Genomic DNA, 18,150 nt, shown 5'->3' on the forward strand with positions numbered 1-18,150 from the left:
CCCCATGGCCCTGAAACACAATTTACCCCCTTCCCCTACCCCACTGCCTGAAAACGCTAATGCAAACAGTGAACTCAGAAAATAATTCAGACAATTAGTCATCTTTCCTGATGGGGGCTGAGATCCAGGCTTGGCTCCGGTGGAATAACTGGGGTGATTCATTCTGCTGAGGCTGTAGGGATGGGCTGGCTCAATATTGACAGAAAGGCTTGAAGGCACAGTTGCCCAGCCCCGGAGACACCCCCCACTCCACCCCGAGGACCCTCAGCCCACCCCCCCCACCCCACCCCTTTCATGAACACCCCTTGATTCATGTATTCGCACAGCTGCCAGCTTCTCAGACCACCACCCCTGGCACAAAGGACCCTGTCCCTGAATGCAGGGACAGACTCCTAAAGCGTGCCTCCCACCATTGACCAACCAGGGCATAGACAGCAGAATCGAACTCAACCATACAGCGTCTGTCCGCAATGGTCTCCGACAGAATAGCAGAACACTCCCCGGCCAGGCTTTGGGCATGCCAGATATGCCTTCTCTGCCCCCATTTCACTGTGGTGAGAAAGTGGACCGGCCCCGCCCCAAGGCCCTTCTGGCCCCTCCCCTCTCAACACGCCCAGAGGAAAAACACGTCTTCGTCTTCAGAGACCCTGCTAGGACTATCTCTGCCACACTCTGGACTCATCACAAACTGGCTCAAGCACCATTTCCTTCTCCAAGCCCATCCCAGAACCCCTTCCACGGGGGACCACTTGAGCCTTTCCTTAAGATGGCTTCACCCAGAGAGGGCATCTTTTTCTAATTCACATAAAGGCAACTTAATGGCAACTTAATGACAACTCACAACCGCTTTGTCAGGGTGCATCCACCATTTTGTGGACCCTCCCACCAGCTCCCCTGGCCTGGTGAGTCACTGAGTCACTCCCAGAGGTAACGGTGAGAAAACCCTCTGGAGGCTGATGCAGCACCAAGCAGAGGAGGAAACGGAAATCATTGGGAAGCCAGGACACAGGGATAGATTTAACCAAAAAAAAAATTTATTGTACAATTACCCACCACTAGACAGGCCAGCTAGAGGGTGTCTCCACCTTCCCAATTTATTTTCAGCCCCGGAGGATGTCATTGTAAATCATGGCCAAGGCCCCCAGGAAGGTGACATATTCTTGGAAGTTCACCACCTGGTCCTTGTTCCGGTCCAGATCGTCCATCAGTTTTGCAATTTCAGCATCCTGCAGCTTCTAACGTGTTAGAATGGGAAATCCAGACTCAATGGTTGTGAGACCTTGGGTTCTCTGCCTTTCCCCCTCCCAGGCAGCCCTCTCTCATACAAATGGCTCTGTGTTCACTTGTCACCAAAGATCCAAGCCCACTTTGGGTTCACTTGGCTTTACTTCTCCTCTGTTCCTCACTCAGGAGTAGTGAATACCAGGCTACGAGTTTCCCCAGCTCCTCGGGGGTGTGGACCAGTGGTCCAGTAAGGCACATGGTCTAGGGCCCCAGAATGTGGGTAAGCCTGAGTCATGCACCTGGCACCTCACCCTCTCCGAATCCTGCTTCTAAAGGGCAAGAGGTGGGGAGAAGGGGCCTGGGGAGGCTCACTCACCGCCCCAATGGTGAGCTCCTTCTGGATCAGCTCCTTCAGTTCACTCTTGCTCAGGGTGTTCTTGTCGCCCTCCTGACAGGAGTACTTGTGGAAGATGGTCACCAGGAGGCCAATAGCCTGATCCAGGGGGCACGCCATGGCTGAAGGCTGGGCTCAGAGCTGAGGGCAGAGAGGCTGGTCAGCGCCCTGGGCAACAGGGCCTTCTCACTCACCCATACCCCCCCAACTCCCTTTGACTACCCGTGCCAAACCACTAAGTGTCAGATGACATCAGGAGACAGCCCAGGGCTTGTAGGGGAGGGAGAGGGCAGAGTCTAGGGCCAAGAGGTGAGTGCCCTACAGAGGACCAGAGCAGAGAGGGACAAATAGGACCACAGCTGAGAACTCTCTTCCAGGGGTTCCAAGAAAAGTTGGGGAGTATGCTGTGAGTGAGAGTGGAGGCTGCACACCCAGCCCTACACACACACAGCCTCACAGGGACACACTCTGCGGCACGGACACACCCCGCGACACACTCTCCCAGCCCCAGAAGGGCCACTGCGGGGAGCCGCCCCACCAGATGCCTTAGCCCGGGGCCAGCCCGGCCGCTCCCGCCTCTCCCTGCCGGCCCCAGTCTGGATGCAGGCGGACTAACCCGGGGCGGGCCGGCCCCGAAGGACGGGGGCTGCCCTGCCTAGCGAGCACTCACCGCGGCTGCAGCGAAGCGAGAAGGAGCGGCCGAGGGGGATGGCTGTGTGGCCAGCCCGCCAGCCTTATAGCGGCGCTTCCGGGAGGCCGGCCGCCCACTGCCCGCCAGCGCCCCACCCTGCCCGCCCTTTACACAATGTCCCAGCCCCAAAACTTTCCACGCCTCCTGCCCCGGGGCTGTTCGGGGCTCCGCGGGGCGGGGGCGCCGAGGGGAGACCGCGGCCAGCCCGGTGACCTCGAGCTCCCTCCGAATCTCCAAAACTCAGTTTGCCCCCCATCGCGATGTGACAAGGCAAGGGGAGGAGGCGGAGAGCCGGGCAGTGTCAAGAGTGTGTGTGTGTGTCTGTGTGTGTAGGGGGAAGGGGGTGGAGAAGGGTGCCCTCCCCGGCGCCGGGGGGAACGGGGGCGAGCCCTAGATGAAGGACGGGGAGCAGCCAGTGGTCTACAGGATACGATTTAAAGGACATCTAGGACACACATCCCACCAGGGAAAATAAATTCCTACCACCACCCTCGATCCCTTCCCCCATCCCCCCACCTGAATTCCACCCGCAGCCTCTTGCCCATTAAAGTGCACACACACACCAGAGTCAAGCCCTGTAAGTGTCATTAGTTATTTACATTCCAATGCAAAGTCTGTCAGATCCTCTCCTAAAAAAGGATTTTGATACGGGGAGGGAGGTGGGGAGAGCAGAAAGCCCTGGATCCCAGAGAGGATGGTAGGGCTTGTTGCTGAGGGGGAAACGGAGGAGAGGGAAAGGGGGCCGGCATGGAGATCAAGGCCAGACTCCCCCTTCTTACCAGTGTCGTCAAGGGGGCCTCCTGTGAGCTGGTGACAAGTCAGAGTGGCCTGTCCACCACTGCCCTCGGGGACCGCATCCCAGCCACCCCCAGTGTCCTCACTCTCAAAGCACTTTCCCCCTTAGCTTTCTCTGCATATTTGCAGCATTCCCTGGAGGCAAGCAAAAGCCTGGCCCCACTTCCTCATTTTACTGGAGGGCAAAACTAAGCCTGGATAAGATTAGTCACGTCCGCACTGAAGAACAGGAAGTGGGGTGGAAACCCAGAACCCGAACACCCAGAGGCTGCCCACCCACTTAAGGAGAAGCTCTGCCTGGTCCCACCCCACCCCCAGCCAAGGTGGACAAGAACGTTCCAAACCAGCCCTGGACACCTGGAATCAAAAATCTTTATTTCCTCTGCTGGAAGGGAAGGCTGAAGCAGGGTCCATCTGGGAGGGAGGGGAAGGCAAGGGGCCACGGAGGGTCTGTGAGAGGAGCTGCAGGGGCCAGGAGCCAGGGCCCAGTCATTGGTTGTCCGCCAGGAAGAAGTCGTTGTAGGCCACGCACAGCGTGGTCAGGAACACCGAGTACTCCTTTTTTTGTTGTTTTTTGGGGTTTTTTTTTTTTATAAATTTATTTATTCATTTATTTATTTTTGGCTGCGTTGGGTCTTCATTGCTGTGCGCGGGCGTTCTCTAGTTGCAGTGAGCGGGGGCTACTCTTCGTTGCGGTGCGCGGGCTTCTTATTGCAGTGGCTCCTCTTGTTGTGGAGCATGGGCTCTAGGCGCGCAGGCTTCAGTAGTTGTGGCGTGCGGGCTCAGTAGTTGTGGCTCGCGGGCTCTAGAGTGCAGGCTCAGTAGTTGTGGCACCCAGGCTTAGTTGCTCCCCGGCATGTGGGATCTTCCCGGACCAGGCTTCAAACCCGTGTCCCCTGCATTGGCAGGAGGATTCTTAACCACTGAGCCACCAGGGAAGTCTCCGAATACTGCTTGAAGTCCATCTCCTGGTCGCTGTGCTTGTCCAGGCTCTTCATCAGGTCATCGATGCTGCTCTCCTTCATCTTCTTCGAGGGCCCAGGTAGAGAGACAGGTCAGCCACCCCTCCCAGCCCTGCCCTGACCCCTGGGAAGGCAGCCTCAGGCTGATCCCCATCTGAGTCAGCAACGGAGCATCTCAACCCCCAGAGTCTCCCCCCAGGCCACACCCACCACAGGGCGCCACCAAGCAGAGCTCAGTGACCTGACTCCTGAATTGGAATAAATTACAAGAGGAAGGCTAGTGCAGCCCCCCTTCCCCTCGACACTTTCTACCACCCAAAGAAATAATAAGCTAGATTTCATACAACAGCTAACAGAAACGGCTTGGTGACTATGTGGCACTAAGCGAGATCCAAGCCTTATTCCGTCCCTGCAGGACAGCTGTATGGAACAAGTGCCTGGCACCCAGTCCTCTTCCTCGCCTGGTTCCCTGCCCAACCAGCCCAGCTCCACCAAGAGAAGGGAGACAGCGCCCTCAGAGGGAACAGGAAGAAAATACAGACACATCCTGCCCTCTCCCCTTCACTGCCCTCACCTCCAGCTTTGCCACAGGAGACAGGACTTCGGGACATACAGAGATGGAAACAGACTCTCTGTGACGCCACCCTTGTCCCCAGTCTGGGCTCCTGTTATAGCCAGGCCCTCCCCAGGGCCTCTGTCCCCATGTAGTTAACCCTGCTGGACCCATGGCCCCTCCCTCTGCCCTCATTAACTCCAGAATGCAGAGAGCTCGGCAGGAAGGCCAGAGGGGAGGCCTGGTGACACCCACACCTGCTTTGGTTCCCTGTCCACAGGGACGCACTAGGTAGAGCTTCTCTCTGGGGAGCCCCACTAGGGTTCAAGATGCGACAGGAGAGGTCCCCAGGCTGATTTTAAAGGAACGAGGGAGGTTGATACATGGGCCCGGGCTGGAATTCCAGCCTCTCACTAGCTGGGTGTCCTCAGACAAGTTATATAGCATATCTGAGCCTCAATTTTTTTTAACTGTAATAATAACATAATGACTACCTCATAGGCCTTTCCCTTTGTCAGTTGCCTCCCTCCCACCATCTCCATCTGGTAAGAATCAGTTCTTCCCCCTTCCAAACTGTGTTCACAAACTAGTAGAATGATCCTTTTGGTTCCCGTGTCAGCACCAGCTGAGAGCCCCAGACGTGCTGGGCACGTGGAGGAGAACCAGGCGGGGGCCCTGCCCTTGAGCTGTGCACAGCTGACCTGGACCCCTGAATCACCTCACCCACCCCCACTCCATCCCTCGCACAGTCTCCACAGCTGTGAGAGCCCTGCCTCAACATGGAAGTTTCCTTGATCTCCTTCTCTAAACCTTCGTGCAGGCGGAGGTCCACCCTCCAGACACTGCCCTTCTCCGTTCCCAGTGAGACCTGACTCATCCCCAGGCGCGGCCCAAGATGGTCACCCTCTTCCTTGGGTCTCTGTCTGTACCCTTTGGCCATCCTGTCCTTGCTGAGACTAGTTGTACCCTGCGGGTAGGTGTGTATCCCCTCACGCTGGGCCTCCCACCTCATGCTGGGAAGCCCCCGGGGGTGGCATCAGTGCTTCCTCTTTTTTTCCCTCCCCTCCCTCACGGTGCCCACGGAGCCCTGGGACTCTGGGGTGCAGGGGAGGGACCGACACCTACCTCACCAAGACACAGGTCTTTCTTGATCAGCTCCTTCAGCTCCTTCCTACTCAGAGTCAGTTTGCTGCCCTCTCTCCCCGAATATTTATGGAAAGTGGTGACCATAGTGGTCAGAGCCTTCTCCAAAGAAGTCTCCAACATGTGTGTGCAGTTCTGGAGGCTGAAGGGAGAGGAAAAGATCCCATTGCCCAGGAAGCTGGACCTTCTGCTTCCCCCCATCACTAGCCCACCTCCAAGCCTCTCCCTCAAGGACCAGCTACTGGAACCCACGATGAGATCAAAATCTACCAAGTGGACCCCAGTGTCTCAGGACAGGTTGTAGTGAGAACCAAGGCAAACTTGGAACAGCCGGAGCAGTGAGACTGACCAGGCTGGAAGGAGGTTGCACGCTCTTCTGCTTAGGAGATGTTGAAAAAGGGGTCTAGGGACAGAGGGGTGACAAGATGGCCTCCCCAAAAGAAGAACTGGTGACGGATGGTGGAGCCAATGAAGGGTCAGGATTTTCTCCCTGCCCGACCCATCTTGGGCACTCATTTTCCAGAGGCCGCCCTCACCCAAGTCACCCTCCTTGGCCCGGGTCCCTGAATCACCTAATATCAGGGAGTGTCCCATTATAGAAGTGGGGCACAGGGCAAAGAGAGAGTCCAGGGGTTGGGGAGGCTGGGGCTAGAACTGGAAGATAAGATCTCAACAGGAAGTCGGGGAGGAGTGCCAGGACTTGTCCAGCTGGTCACCAGCCTCTGGCCCAGAGAACTGTACATTCAGACCAGCCACGAGGCAGTGAAGGGGGTGGGCCTATTGAAACCTCCAGGGTCATTCTGAGAGCTGGATCCAGAGGTTGGGTCTGAATGGGGCACTCCAGTCCATCAGCACAGCCACACCCACCCAAGAGAAGAAGCAGCTGGAGCTCCTGTGACTCAGACTTGGAAACCACTTCCCCCTTAGGCAGGAAGGAGCCAACACCCAAGAACCTGGGGGCTACAGGTAAATCTGTGTTGAGTCCTGAGCAAGGAAAGGAGGAAGAAGCTGCTGCCTCTTACCTACAGACCAAAGCCCACCTGACGATTCTGGAACTGGACCTGAAATTCATCTCTTACCACCCCAAACCCTCAGCCTCTCCCCACTGTCAGGAGACTCAACCAGGACCACAGTGGAAGGCGAGGCCTCTGGGCATCTGCAGCAGCATCCTGGCTGGTTCTGATCCCCACCTCCACCCCCAGGGCCGCTTCTCAGGAAATCCCCATAGCCACGATTCCAAATACTCTGCCCTCTTCTCCCCAAACACATGCCCACTCATCGGACCCGGCCTTCCTTGGCGGAGGTCACCAGAGCTAGTCACCCTCTGGCCTCATCGCCCAGCTTGCCCCACCATATAAATGAGCAGGGAGATGAGAAGGAAAGACTCACCAAGGAAGGAGAGAGCCAGAGAACTCACGCAGCAGAAGCAGGCTCCCTCCCGCTGCTCTCTGACTTTAATTCCCTTGCTCCAGTCCCCAGGAAACCAGGGGAGAGAGAAGGCCAATAAGAAGGGGCCGGAGACAAGGAGGCCCAGGTCAGAGCCTCCTGGGACACAGATGGGGAGAAACCCCCTCTGCCAATCTCACCTTCCTTGTTTCCAAACAGATGGGATGGGGGGCACACTGAGTTTACCATGACACACACATCTTCAGTCCTGGAAGCTTTGTCTTCCCAACCAAATATCAGAACTCACAACCTGATGGGTCAACAGCCAGGCTCCCTGGAAAGAAGATTCAGGAGGTACGGGACAAATGCAGAGTGTCCACCCATACCCTAGGCCACTCTCCACATTGGGGCCCTCCCACCCACTCCAAAAGCAGGACAGGCATCTCAAGATGGGAATCAGTGGGGGAAGATGTTTCCTGCCAAGGGCATAGTCAAGGTCATTAGGAAGTATGGAGCCTAAGATTTTTTAAGGGCTTTTCAATGAATGATTTCTTCTAAGCCTCACTCATCACCACGGGAAAGAATTGTCAGAGGCTCTTGGAATGGAGAACTGAGAATCAGGGACTGAGGCGGAGATCAGGGAAGGATAGGGCTGGATGATGGGGTAGAGGCTGTGGACTGTGGGGAACAGGTTCAGGGTGCAGAAATGACCAGGGTGGGGATCAGGGAGAGTTGCCTGTATCCCACGAGAGACTCAGACGTTGTTCTACCACCAACCAGTCCAAGTATGAGAACAGAATGGAGTTAGGGGCTTAGCACCTATTGCTGCTGCAGCCCCACCCTAGCCTGCCTGGATGCTCCCCGCTGCCCCCCACTCCACTCCCACCCCCAGCTGCCAAGGTAGAGAGGCAGCAGGGACTGGTCGCTAAGCAACAGGAGTTTCCGAAGTTGGGAGTGATGCAGGAGGAGGCCCAGGGGAGGGCACTCCATGGAAGATGGGCAGACTGGGGCTGGGGGGAGGGAGAATGGGGAAGTGGCAAACTCTTTCCTGGATCAAACTTCTACCCAAGTCTCTGTAGTCACACTCTGAGGGAACATCTGAGTCACCTACCCCACTCCTCTGAAACTTGAGACAAAAACACAACGTGATGAGAAGGAAACGGGAAAGCTAGAAAAGTCAAGGGAACCAGACCTTCCCTGCCTCTGGACCTGCCCTCTACTCACCTCTTCCTTGAAGGTCCCTGTACCACCCAGGCATGACCTGGAAACTAACCACAGTCCCACCCATTGCAGGCTAGAACTGCTGGCCTTCAACCTAAGGAGAACTAATACCATGCCTGATATTTTCTGAGGGGGAAAAAAATCTCAACTTCATTTATCAGATCCCTATGCCTGGAATTTTGTCTCCAAAACTATGGTCACCTCCCACCACCTCCCTCCCTCCCACCCCAGCCACTATCCTCCCCTCATCCCTCCCAAGATCCTTTGTCCTCCTCTGTTGGAGCATGACTGCTAACTGGTAATGAATCCCATCCTAGGGCCCCTGGGACAGAGATGGGAGTTAGGGAAGGAGGATATTCTCATGCTCTGGCCAACAGCCTGCTCTTCCTCCACATCACCTCCCTGATCTGACTCTGGAATGGTAGGATTCATCCATCCCTGGGCTTTGAAGCCAGGGCACTGGAAGGGGTGGCAGGCAGGACCTGGGCCGTAAATGTCAGGACTGAGCCTTCCTCCCCATCCCACTCTGGCCTCACTACTTCCTCCCCATGACTCAGCCCTTTCCCCATCACCCCCAGGGCACCCACACTCCATTCCAGACCCCAACCAGGAGCAGATGTGATCTTCGATCCCATCCCAGCCTCAGTCAGAGGTCCTGCCAGAGGCAAGGTTGGGGAGGTGGGATGGGTGAGTGCACTGGCTAAGATCCTACCGTTCCAAGCCTCTGGGGGTCCCTTTCCCTGCCTTCGGCTCCATCCAGAGTCAACTCTGTCCCCCAACACATGTGCACAGTCACCCACATCCGTCTCCCACCTTCTCTGGTCTGCTCTCCACCTGCCACAAAACCGCAGCTCAACTCCCAGCGCCCCCAGAGTCTCTCAGACCATCAGCCTCATAGCTTTCAAGAATCTTTATTGAACTTGTTTAGTATCATGCTCACATCTGGAGGAGCCAGTGTGAGGCGCTGTGCCCACCACCAACAGGGAAGACCCCAGCTGGCAGGCCCCGGCCCCACATCTGAGGAGACTTCATTTCTTCCGGGGTTGCTTATCGGGGAAGCCTTCGAAGAACTCGTTGCACATCATGGCGATGCAGGACAGGAAGACGCAGTACTCCTGGAAGTCCACCTCGTTGTCCTTGTTGCTGTCCAGGTTGCTCATCAGCTTCTGGAATGCAGCTTCATCTGTCCTTTTCTGCGGGAAGGAGAGGCTGCGGGTAGAAACCAGAAGTCGGGGGGGCAGGGCGGGAGTGCGGGTGGCCAGAGCTAGGACTAGACCAGGTTTGCACCTCCAGATGGGAGCCCAGGAAGGCTTAGCCACTCCTTGGGGGGCCCAGCTTTGGACCTCTAGCCCTGGGGGCTAGGCTAGGGCTGGAGGAAGGCCACCCCTCAGACAAAGAAGTCTTGAGTACCTGGGTACAACTGGGTAAAGGGGACCACAGCATCCTCTGCCAAGGTCATTTTAAGAATCCAGTTAGACAATGGTCATGAAAGCAATGTATAAACTGCATAAAGGTTGATACAGATGGCATCTGTGATTGCTCAGGGGAAGTCTGTAGGTGTATGAGGGTCTCCATAACTGTGTCTTCACATCCACAAGCCAAATGGAAACTCCAAAATGGTTTGGGGTTGGGGGGATAAATTAGGAATATGGGATTAACAGATACACACTACTATATGTAAAATAGGTAAGCAACAAAGATTTACTGTATAACATAGGGAACTATATTCAAAATATTGGAATAACCTGTAATGGAAAAGAATCTGAAAAAATATATATGTGTATATATAACTGAATCACTTTGCTGTACACCTGAAACTAACACAACATTGTAAATTAACTATACTACAATTTTTAAAAAAAAAGGCACAATTTTCATACAGTCGTAAAAAAAAAAATGGTTCGTTGCTGTAGTGATGGCAAGCGTCGGAACGTCCTGGCTCACGGATCTCGGCTTTATACACTGACTACCTTGGGAAGTTACTTAGCCTCTCTGAGCTTCAGTTTACCTCCAGTTAAGTTGTGCAAAGCACCTGGCAGAGTCTGAGCCGTAGCCTACCGGCTCGTTCTCAGCCATCTTTCTGCAGAGAGCCAGGACGTGAGCAGCGGGTGATCGCTGTGCTTGCACCCCACGCAGACAGAGCCAGCTCTCTGCCCCCACTTCCCCGTCTCAGCAAGACGGCTGATCGACCGCTATAGATGCCAGCTGTAGCCAATGCTTCGCAGAAAACAGGTGCTTCCCAGGCAGGATCACTCACCCCCAAGAAGCTGGGCAGCTCCCGGGTCAACAGCTCCTTTAGCTCAGACTTGTTGAGCTTGAACTTGTCACCCTCCTTGCCTGAGTACTTGTGGAAGGTGGACACCATCACATCGAGGGCCTTCTCCAGGGGGCACGCCATGGCGGCAGTCAGGATCTGGGGGCAGGGTCACAGAGACACCCTAATTTTCCCCATCCCACCCCCGGCTATGTATTCAGAATGCCCACCCTAATCCCATCCCTCAGGGAGCACTTGGTGAGACTCTGCTCCCACCATAGAGGCAGCCCAAAAAGTGCGGTTCAGCTCCTGGCAGGTGGGTGTGCACGACGGGAAATCCGTGCTTGAGGCACAGAACCCCTGCAGGGCCCGGGGCACAGGCTCTGGGTTTCGGGCAGCCAACTCCACAAGAGCGCTTTCTTCACCCCTCACTCGGTCCATTCACGCCCACGCTCAGTCCACAGCAGCCCCACCCCAGCCCATTCTTCTCCCTCCCAGCACTGGGCTGGGCGAGGCTGCTGGAAGCCTGCCCAGGGCCCTGTAGCGGAAAAAAACAGTGGCCTAGTGCCTAGCTTGGGGAGGGGCAGGGTGAGGTGGCAGAGGCACAGATGCAGGAGGGATGGGGAGGCCACCCTCCCTTGGGCCAGGCTGCTGCGTGCAGGGCAGAGCCTCCTAGGACACAACCAGACAAAAGCCCGCAGTCGCCTTCTGCCTTCACTGTGCTTCCCACACCCTGTGAGTGTGCACGCACAAGCTAGGGCAACCCAGCAAACACAAGCCAACATGCATACCCACCAGTCACACGCACCCCAAAACATACTACAGCAACAACGCGTGCAAGCCCCAGCATCACAGGACAGCTCAGATAGCTCCCACCCAGCCACCTGCACACTTTTTGTTTTTTCTCTCTCTTGCATGCACACACACGTGCACGTGCACACACACACATCCCGCCCCAGAGCCTCCACATAGGAATCTCACATCTGGACCCCCTTAGCACATCTGGCCCCCACCAGCCTCCCCTTCTCCTGCCCCAGCCTCGGCCTGACACCCCTTGCACATCCCTTGCATGCCAGTCAGGCGACCACAACTCACCAGGCCAAGAGAGGAGAAGTGCTGAGGAGAGAGGGTTGGAGAGAGAGGAAGAGTGGGGGAAGCCCAGCAGTCTGACCTATTTATACCCCTGGCCAGGCCCTGCCCATGGCAGGGGATGGGGGAGAGCGGGAGACAGCCCTCCTATCATGGGCCGATGTGGTAAACACTACGGGCCCCCTCCACCAGCCCAGCCTGGAAACCCAGCTTCCTGCTGTGGGCAGGCACAGATGGACAATGGGAGAGCCCCAGTGGGCACAGGCAGGGGCCTCAGTGGGTGGGTGTGCGCAGCTCAGCTTGAGTTTTAGGGAGCTGGGGGAAGGGCAGGCGTGAGGGACAGGGAGGGAGTGGTCCCACTGGGCAGCCGGCATAGAGGAAAGGGGATTCAGGGGTGGTGGGTGACAGGTGGGAGGTTGTCCTGGAAAGGGGTTGCCCAGGGACACAGGGAGGGGACCCCAGGTTCAGTGCTGGGGACAGCTCACACTGCCCTTCTCCCCTCCCAAGGGGGCTTTCTACCATGCTGAGTGAGGCCCAGGACAGGAGCTGGGGGGTCTGGGGGGAGGAACTGGCTAACACCCAAAGGAGGCGTTGGGACCCCCACAGACACATCCGTGGAGAAGGGACCACTCCTGAGGGAGTGATGGAATGGGGAGGGGGCGTCAGGCCTCGGGTCTCAGAGATGGACTGAAGGGACCAAGAGCACATGGGAAAGAGGAGGGTGTCAGGAGAGGGATTTAGGGGGCGTCAGGAATGAAGAGGGCAGGTTGCGGTGGAAAGTTAGCCGTGATACGGCACAGAATGGGGGAGGCAGGGGTCAGGAGAACCTCTCAGGGTAGGGTATGGACTCAGGGATTGAGGGAGGGTCAGGAGAGGGGGTGTGAAGCCCCTCGGGTGGCTGTAGCTTCAGGGAGGGGCTCGGCCTGCAGGTCTCCCCTTCCCCCTCCAACGTAGGGCATGCCCTACATCAGGGAGAAACACCCTAGTCGGACCTCAGACACCCTAATCCTATTAGTACTGCACTCTGGGCTCCCACAGCCCCAGGCAGGGAACAGACCCACCCCCTCCACTATGGCCCTCCCCTCCCCTCAGAACATCCTGTCCAGTGGACTGAGTTCTGTCTCTTCTCACCCTCCTTGACAGCCCAAGGGAGCTTCTTTTTTAAAAAAACAATATTTATTTACTTATTTATTTATTTAGGCTGCGCCGGGTCTTAGTTGCGGCACGCGGGATCTAGTTTCCCCGACCAGGGATCAAACCTAGGGCCCCTGCGTTGGGGGTGCGGAGTCTTAACCACTGGACCACCAAGGAAGTCCCCAAGGGAGCTTCTCCTTCAGAGACCCCCCAGAGAGAGAGAGAGACCCCCACACACACCAGCCTCCCATGGACATTGTCCCCGTGTTGATCCCCCCGCCTCCTGCAGGACGTTAAGACCATTTCATTTCCGCGAGGTCTGAAACTGCCCTCAGCCTCCTGTCCTCCAGTGGAAAAGGCCAAAGGGGAGTGAAGCCTCAGTGGGACTCTGTTCCCAGGCCCCAGCTGTCCTCTCAGAAGAACCAAACCGAGCCAAGTGATGCCAGTTCTTTATTAGGAGCAGAATAGGCCCTTTCCCACCGTGGTCTCCTTCCCGCACACTCTCTGCTGGGCCTTGACGGCCTTCGTCCATCATGGGCCACAGTTGGGAGGCAGCGGCTGGCTGTCCTACAGGTCACTAGCTGTGATCCCGGGGAAGGTCCCCTCACGTCTCCTGGACTCATGGGTAAAAGGGGTTAACATACCAGGGGCAAACCTGGGAGATTCTAGATGGAGGGGACAAGGGAGGGGGGAGGGGGGAGAGCTGACATGCCCAGGATGACCTCAGGGCAGAGATGGAGCAGGTCCGGAGCAGACCCAGACCCCTACCCTCCGATGGCAGCCCTGCCCATCACTGGGAGCAGTGGGGGTCCAGGGCGCAGTCCTTGAAGTACTCATGGCACTAGGTGCAGAGGCAGGCAAGCAGGCACGTGTACTCCACAAAGTCCACCTCGCAATCCTTGATGGCGTCCAGGACACTCATGAACTTATTGTGGTCACGCTCCCGAAGCTCTGTCTGTGCAGGGCGGGGATGGCAGGGTGAGGAGGGTAGAACAGCCTGGTGCGCACAGCCCGCTTCCCTCCCTCCCCTCCTGGGGGGTCCCAGCCATCCCAACCCTCACCCCTCTGGGGCCCAGCCTCAGCCTCCCTGTTCTGATCATTCACCGGTGTCAATCCCCCTCCCAAATCCTCTTTCCCAGATCATTTACGGAGCACCTACTACTTGCTACTGAGTGCCAACCCTGTGTCAAGGGTTCTTCACAGAGCTCTCACTCAGTCCTCCCAACAGCTGGGCCAGGCAGCCCTTGAGATGATCATCCTCCCACTTTACAGATGAGGAAACTGAGATTCCTGCCGTGCCCGTCCCCCTCCCAGCATCCCCTCCCCGCAGTCTAGCTTCCACCCCCTTGCTGTCCGATGCTCAGAGCTCGTCTCCAGGTGTCTCTTTGCAGAATCCGAGCAGTGCTTCCCATGGGGGCTCACCCCAGGTGCTCACGGGGGTCCAGGTGGGCAGCTCCTTCTCTAGCAGTTCCTTGAGCTCTGCCTGGCAGAGCTTTACTTGTCTCCACAGGGCCCTGGAAATTCCCGGAAGGTGCACGCAATAGCAGCCACCGCCTGCTCCAGAGGCGCCATCCTCACTGTCACAGAAGAGCAAGGGTGTGACTCACGGCAGAGGCCGAGTCAGACCCCGTGCTCAACTCTGCCCTCCGTGCGTCCCAGGGAATGCACCCAGACCTGACTTAATCCCCTGCAGCCTTCCCACCCCACAATCTCCCCCTCCTCTGAGCAGCCCTCCCTGACTACACCAGCCCCTCCTCATTTATTTCCCGACTGCCTCCCTATTTCTGGACAGAGGCCTCATTTGCCCAACATCGCTGCACACTCCTCAGGGAGAGGTGCCCACCCTTTACCTGCACCCTGCACACTGGGGGTTCCTGAGGACTCCCTGATTCTCTCCACCTTTTCTCATCTGATGCCCAGTCCAGCTCTGTAGCACCCTCTGAGACACAGCCCCCCTGGCCCTAGAAGCCTCCTCCCCCTCAGGACCCCAGAGCTCCTGCACAAGGGAGCACCCTTGCGCCATGCTCCCGGCCTCAGGCCCTTGGCGGAGCTGGACCTTCTCAGGGAGAGTCAGGTCTCAGAAGAACCTGCACCGCCTCACCACCACCCCATCACCATCCCTCCTGCGCTGAACTCAGGGAAGCTGCAACCAAAGGAAAATCTTCCGCGACGCTCTATGCCTCTGACTAGCTGTGCAGCGGAAGATGAGCCATTTACCCTGTCTGGTCTCAGGTGCCTTATCTGTAAAATAGGGTTAATCCCACCTCACAGGCCTAGTCAGGGACCTGAACCAGTTGGTCTCTGGAGACAGCGAGCTCAGGTATGTACCAAACTGTAATCTGCTCTCCCTGAGGCCATCCCCCTGACCTCTGGGGCTCTTGAGACAGAAGGCTCTGCAGAGGGGTACCCCATTCTGTTAGAGGGGAAGCCCTTCCCAGAATTGCTCACCCACTCCCATTCCACGGGCCCCTCCCACCGCCCTTCTGAGAGATGCCTCCAGCCTGGAAAAATCCTAAGGCAGCCAGGAAGGCATGTGTTGTTTCCATGTGAGCCCAGTGACTCACTTCTGGTTCCCCCAGGGGACAGGAGTCCTGCAGCACGAGGCAGCCTGGGCCAAGGCTCTCTCCCTAATGATTTGCTCTCTGCCAGGCCCTGTAGATGGTCAGGGTTGTGGGGGAAGAAGAATGGGGTTAAGTGCTGCCTGGGGTCTAACACTTTGTGACAGCCCAGGATTGGAGTAGGGTTCCGGGTTCCCAGGAGAGGAAAGGGCCATGATCGCAGGGAATAGGGAACCTCAGAGGGGCCGAGCTGCCCTTCTGGGTTCCTACCAGCCCGCCTGGTGCCACCACTGTTGCTTTGTCAGAAGCTCGGTGCCTGGAGACTGGAGGGAATCCTCTCTTCCCCACAGCCCTGGCCCATCTCAACCCGTTGGCAGGAATGAAAGCTGTGGGAGAAGGGGGAGCTAACTGAGGGCCACAGCAGCACTTTAACCCCATCGCCCCGACCCCTCCGCCAGACCTCAGCTCTGCACACGCCCTAAACCCAGGTTCCCCAACAGCCCCTCACTGCACAAGGGACCCCCTGAACCCATCATATCTGACTTCCTTCACCTCATCAGTCCCTGCTGTGGTCATCCCTCTGCCCCCAAGCCCAGACCCTGGGCCAGGAGACAGACCTGGAGCTGCCGGACACCCAACCCAGGGCAGGACCTAAGCAGCCGGCACTCACCACAGGTGTTGGCGTTTCTGCTGGAGGAGCCTAGAGACAGGGCATCCCTATCTGTAGCCTCCCAAGGAAGGAAGGGAGCAATTATGGGGGGCCCAAGTAGGTCAAGCTGACGATACCCCCAGGGGCTCCCCTGCCTCCTTCCCTGGCAACCCCTATTACAGGCCCCACCGGCCCACCTTGCCATGCACCCATCAAAGGCCCCGTCGGGGCTGCAGACACCACCACCTCGTCATTTTCCCTCTGCCCTCCCCCAGAGCTGGGATCCGGTCACAGCCTCCTACCCATCTCCTTCCAGGTGGTTAGAGAAGACAGGTCATTCATCACAGCCATCCCCTATCTCTTCACCCTGAAAAGGCACCCCAGAAGAAGACAAAGTGGGGACACACTTTCGCCTCACCCCCAGAGAATCCCTCTGCCAGAGGGGATCTTGGCGTGCCCCTGGTTAAGCCCCCTCATTTACGGTGAGAGCACTGAGCCTGTGAGACACCCTCGCTGCCTGATCTCCAGATCGATGGTCCTTGGATGCTTTGGGCTGAGAACGGCTTGCTTCCCTGGGTAGATCACCAGTAGGATGTCTTTGAGACCTGGGAGGAAGGTGTGCTGCTCCTAGGGGCGCTTCCAGAAGTCTAGGCTGTGTTCTCCTGGTGCCCCCTCCTCCTCCCCTAGTTCAGACTCACACCAGGGTGGCCTGGAGCTTGAGCTCCTAAGGCCTGTTTCCTGTCCTCCCTGGCTCCATTCAGCACCAAGGCCAAGTTCCTTGCACTCCCGTGGGGTGGGGGTAGATTTCCTCTGGTTTCTGGCTTAAGCGTGTAGCCCTTTGGGGTCCCAGCGTTATGTGGGGTGTCCCCCTTGCCTCCCCTCCTCAAGCGAGCCCTTCCTCGCTCCACACTCTGTCAAAGCCAAAGGTCACTTTGGCTCAGTTTGGCCGATGCCCTCAGGGCATGAGGGGCCCCAGTGCCCCACTCACCTCCTGGAGTCTGCTTTCGCTAAGATTCTGGTCCCATTCCTTATTGCCTTGTGAGCTCTTCAACGCTTTGAAAAAGATGTTTTTATTCTATCCAGCACTTTTTGTTTTTTTTTTTAGCCGGAGCTGGCACAGACCACCATGTTGCCAGAAATGGAAATCTCTTCATATCTCTCCTCCCTCCCTCATCCCTGGGCCTGAGAGACCCCTCCCCATTTCACAGAAAGAGATCCCAAGACCCAGAAGAGTGTGGGAAGGGGAAGAGGAGTCAACCCCCAGGCCTCTGAAGAAGCCCTAATACTTGTGGGGCAGCCAGAGAGCTCGTGACACCTTGGCCTCATCCCAGGCCCCCTGCACCCGAACCTCAACTGTGCTATCAGTTCCCCGAAGACTCAGCCCCTGTGGGGGAGGGGAGCGAGCAGTGGGGAGGGCAGGGAAGGGAGGGCTGTGATTAACCCTGTTTTACAGGCAAGGAATTATGGGGAGTAGGGGACAGAAGCAGGGGCCAGAGTGGGCCAGCAATTAATTCAGTTCTAGGTCAAGCCCTTGTTCCCACCTGTGACGTCCCATCTCTGCCAACAGCCACCTCCCTTAAGCAGGTCGCCTCACCTCTCTGGGTCTCATTTTCCTCATCTGCCAATGACCAAGGAGAATAATGGTCATCACTTCATAGGACTGCTGTGAGGCTTAAAGGACTTTCTATGTACAAAGCTCATAGATAAATAGTGCCGGCACATGGTAAGGGCATAAGTGTTAACTGAGAGGTGTGGTAACTTGCCCAAGTCACACAACTAATTTGTGGCAGGGTGAGAGCCATTCATTTTTCATGTGAATATTTAGAGGCACCTGTCCTAAGCATTGGAGGTACAGCCATAAACAAAACAGACAAAAGCCAAGCTCTGTGGAGAGGACCATCTAATGCACACAACAGACAGTAACAAGTAAATAAATGTATGACAGACCAGTGACATAAATGCTAGGAAGAACAATAAAGCAGGGCTAAGGGGAAAAAATGGTGGTGGGGCCTGGGGTACTTTACATGGATGGTCAGGGAAGAGCTGGGCAGCCTGGTCCCAGCCTGAGTCCTTATCCCCCAGCCTTTCATGTTTCCA

At 56.7% G+C, this 18,150-nt stretch overlaps 4 protein-coding genes across 7 annotated transcripts; all 4 read right to left on the reverse strand.

Moving 5' to 3' along the window:
- Positions 1-1,012: 1,012 nt before the first annotated feature.
- Positions 1,013-3,236, reverse strand: LOC103013998 (protein S100-A6). 2 transcript variants are annotated; one of them, XM_007178570.3, is made up of 3 exons: positions 3,089-3,236; positions 1,601-1,759; positions 1,013-1,235 (listed from the first exon to the last, which is right to left on the reverse strand). In XM_007178570.3, exons 2-3 carry the CDS (start codon positions 1,736-1,738, stop codon positions 1,101-1,103), a joined length of 273 nt encoding a protein of 90 aa, XP_007178632.1. In that variant the 5' UTR covers positions 1,739-1,759; positions 3,089-3,236; the 3' UTR covers positions 1,013-1,100. The 2 variants fall into 2 exon arrangements, with proteins under 2 accessions (XP_007178632.1, XP_007178631.1); XM_007178569.2 differs by lacking the exon at positions 3,089-3,236 and adding an exon at positions 2,289-2,433.
- Positions 3,237-3,466: 230 nt separating this feature from the next.
- S100A5 (S100 calcium binding protein A5) lies at positions 3,467-6,477 on the reverse strand. Its single transcript, XM_057552922.1, has 4 exons — positions 6,335-6,477; positions 5,745-5,904; positions 4,037-4,132; positions 3,467-3,662 (listed from the first exon to the last, which is right to left on the reverse strand). The coding sequence occupies exons 2-4, from the start codon at positions 5,883-5,885 to the stop codon at positions 3,594-3,596; spliced, it is 306 nt and encodes a 101-aa protein (XP_057408905.1). The 5' UTR covers positions 5,886-5,904; positions 6,335-6,477; the 3' UTR covers positions 3,467-3,593.
- Positions 6,478-9,264: 2,787 nt separating this feature from the next.
- Positions 9,265-11,878, reverse strand: S100A4 (S100 calcium binding protein A4). Its single transcript, XM_007178567.2, has 3 exons — positions 11,719-11,878; positions 10,627-10,782; positions 9,265-9,562 (listed from the first exon to the last, which is right to left on the reverse strand). The coding sequence occupies exons 2-3, from the start codon at positions 10,765-10,767 to the stop codon at positions 9,398-9,400; spliced, it is 306 nt and encodes a 101-aa protein (XP_007178629.1). The 5' UTR covers positions 10,768-10,782; positions 11,719-11,878; the 3' UTR covers positions 9,265-9,397.
- Positions 11,879-13,298: 1,420 nt separating this feature from the next.
- LOC103013156 (uncharacterized) lies at positions 13,299-15,415 on the reverse strand. 3 transcript variants are annotated; one of them, XR_009005472.1, is made up of 3 exons: positions 15,295-15,415; positions 14,269-14,423; positions 13,299-13,801 (listed from the first exon to the last, which is right to left on the reverse strand). XR_009005472.1 is itself a non-coding variant. In XM_007178566.2 (3 exons), exons 1-3 carry the CDS (start codon positions 15,390-15,392, stop codon positions 13,688-13,690), a joined length of 354 nt encoding a protein of 117 aa, XP_007178628.2. In that variant the 5' UTR covers positions 15,393-15,409; the 3' UTR covers positions 13,299-13,687. The 3 variants fall into 3 exon arrangements, 1 of the variants encoding a protein (XP_007178628.2); XR_009005473.1 differs by lacking the exon at positions 15,295-15,415 and adding an exon at positions 15,111-15,248; XM_007178566.2 differs by having other exon boundaries at positions 14,282-14,423; positions 15,295-15,409.
- Between the last annotated feature and the right edge of the window lie 2,735 nt (positions 15,416-18,150).

The sequence above is a fragment of the Balaenoptera acutorostrata genome, chromosome 1, assembly GCF_949987535.1.
Source record: "Balaenoptera acutorostrata chromosome 1, mBalAcu1.1, whole genome shotgun sequence".
In the NCBI taxonomy this organism is placed as follows: domain Eukaryota; kingdom Metazoa; phylum Chordata; class Mammalia; order Artiodactyla; family Balaenopteridae; genus Balaenoptera; species Balaenoptera acutorostrata.

Excerpts from the sequence above, each read along its gene's own strand:
- LOC103013156 (XM_007178566.2), bottom strand. The coding sequence starts at position 15,392 with ATGGAAACAACACATGCCTTCCTGGCTGCCTTAGGATTTTTCCAGGCT. Across the intron at positions 14,424-15,294 it reads GGCCCGTGGAATGGGAGTGG|TGAGGATGGCGCCTCTGGAG; the intron begins GTGAGCAATTCT and ends CTTCTGTGACAG. Across the intron at positions 13,802-14,281 it reads AGCTGCCCACCTGGACCCCC|ACAGAGCTTCGGGAGCGTGA; the intron begins GTGAGCACCTGG and ends CGCCCTGCACAG.
- S100A5 (XM_057552922.1), bottom strand. The coding sequence starts at position 5,885 with ATGTTGGAGACTTCTTTGGAGAAGGCTCTGACCACTATGGTCACCACT. Across the intron at positions 4,133-5,744 it reads AAGACCTGTGTCTTGGTGAG|AAGATGAAGGAGAGCAGCAT; the intron begins GTAGGTGTCGGT and ends GGGCCCTCGAAG. Across the intron at positions 3,663-4,036 it reads AGTATTCGGAGACTTCCCTG|GAGTACTCGGTGTTCCTGAC; the intron begins GTGGCTCAGTGG and ends CAACAAAAAAAG.
- LOC103013998 (XM_007178570.3), bottom strand. The coding sequence starts at position 1,738 with ATGGCGTGCCCCCTGGATCAGGCTATTGGCCTCCTGGTGACCATCTTC. Across the intron at positions 1,236-1,600 it reads AGGAGCTCACCATTGGGGCG|AAGCTGCAGGATGCTGAAAT; the intron begins GTGAGTGAGCCT and ends CTAACACGTTAG.
- S100A4 (XM_007178567.2), bottom strand. The coding sequence starts at position 10,767 with ATGGCGTGCCCCCTGGAGAAGGCCCTCGATGTGATGGTGTCCACCTTC. Across the intron at positions 9,563-10,626 it reads AGCTGCCCAGCTTCTTGGGG|AAAAGGACAGATGAAGCTGC; the intron begins GTGAGTGATCCT and ends TCCTTCCCGCAG.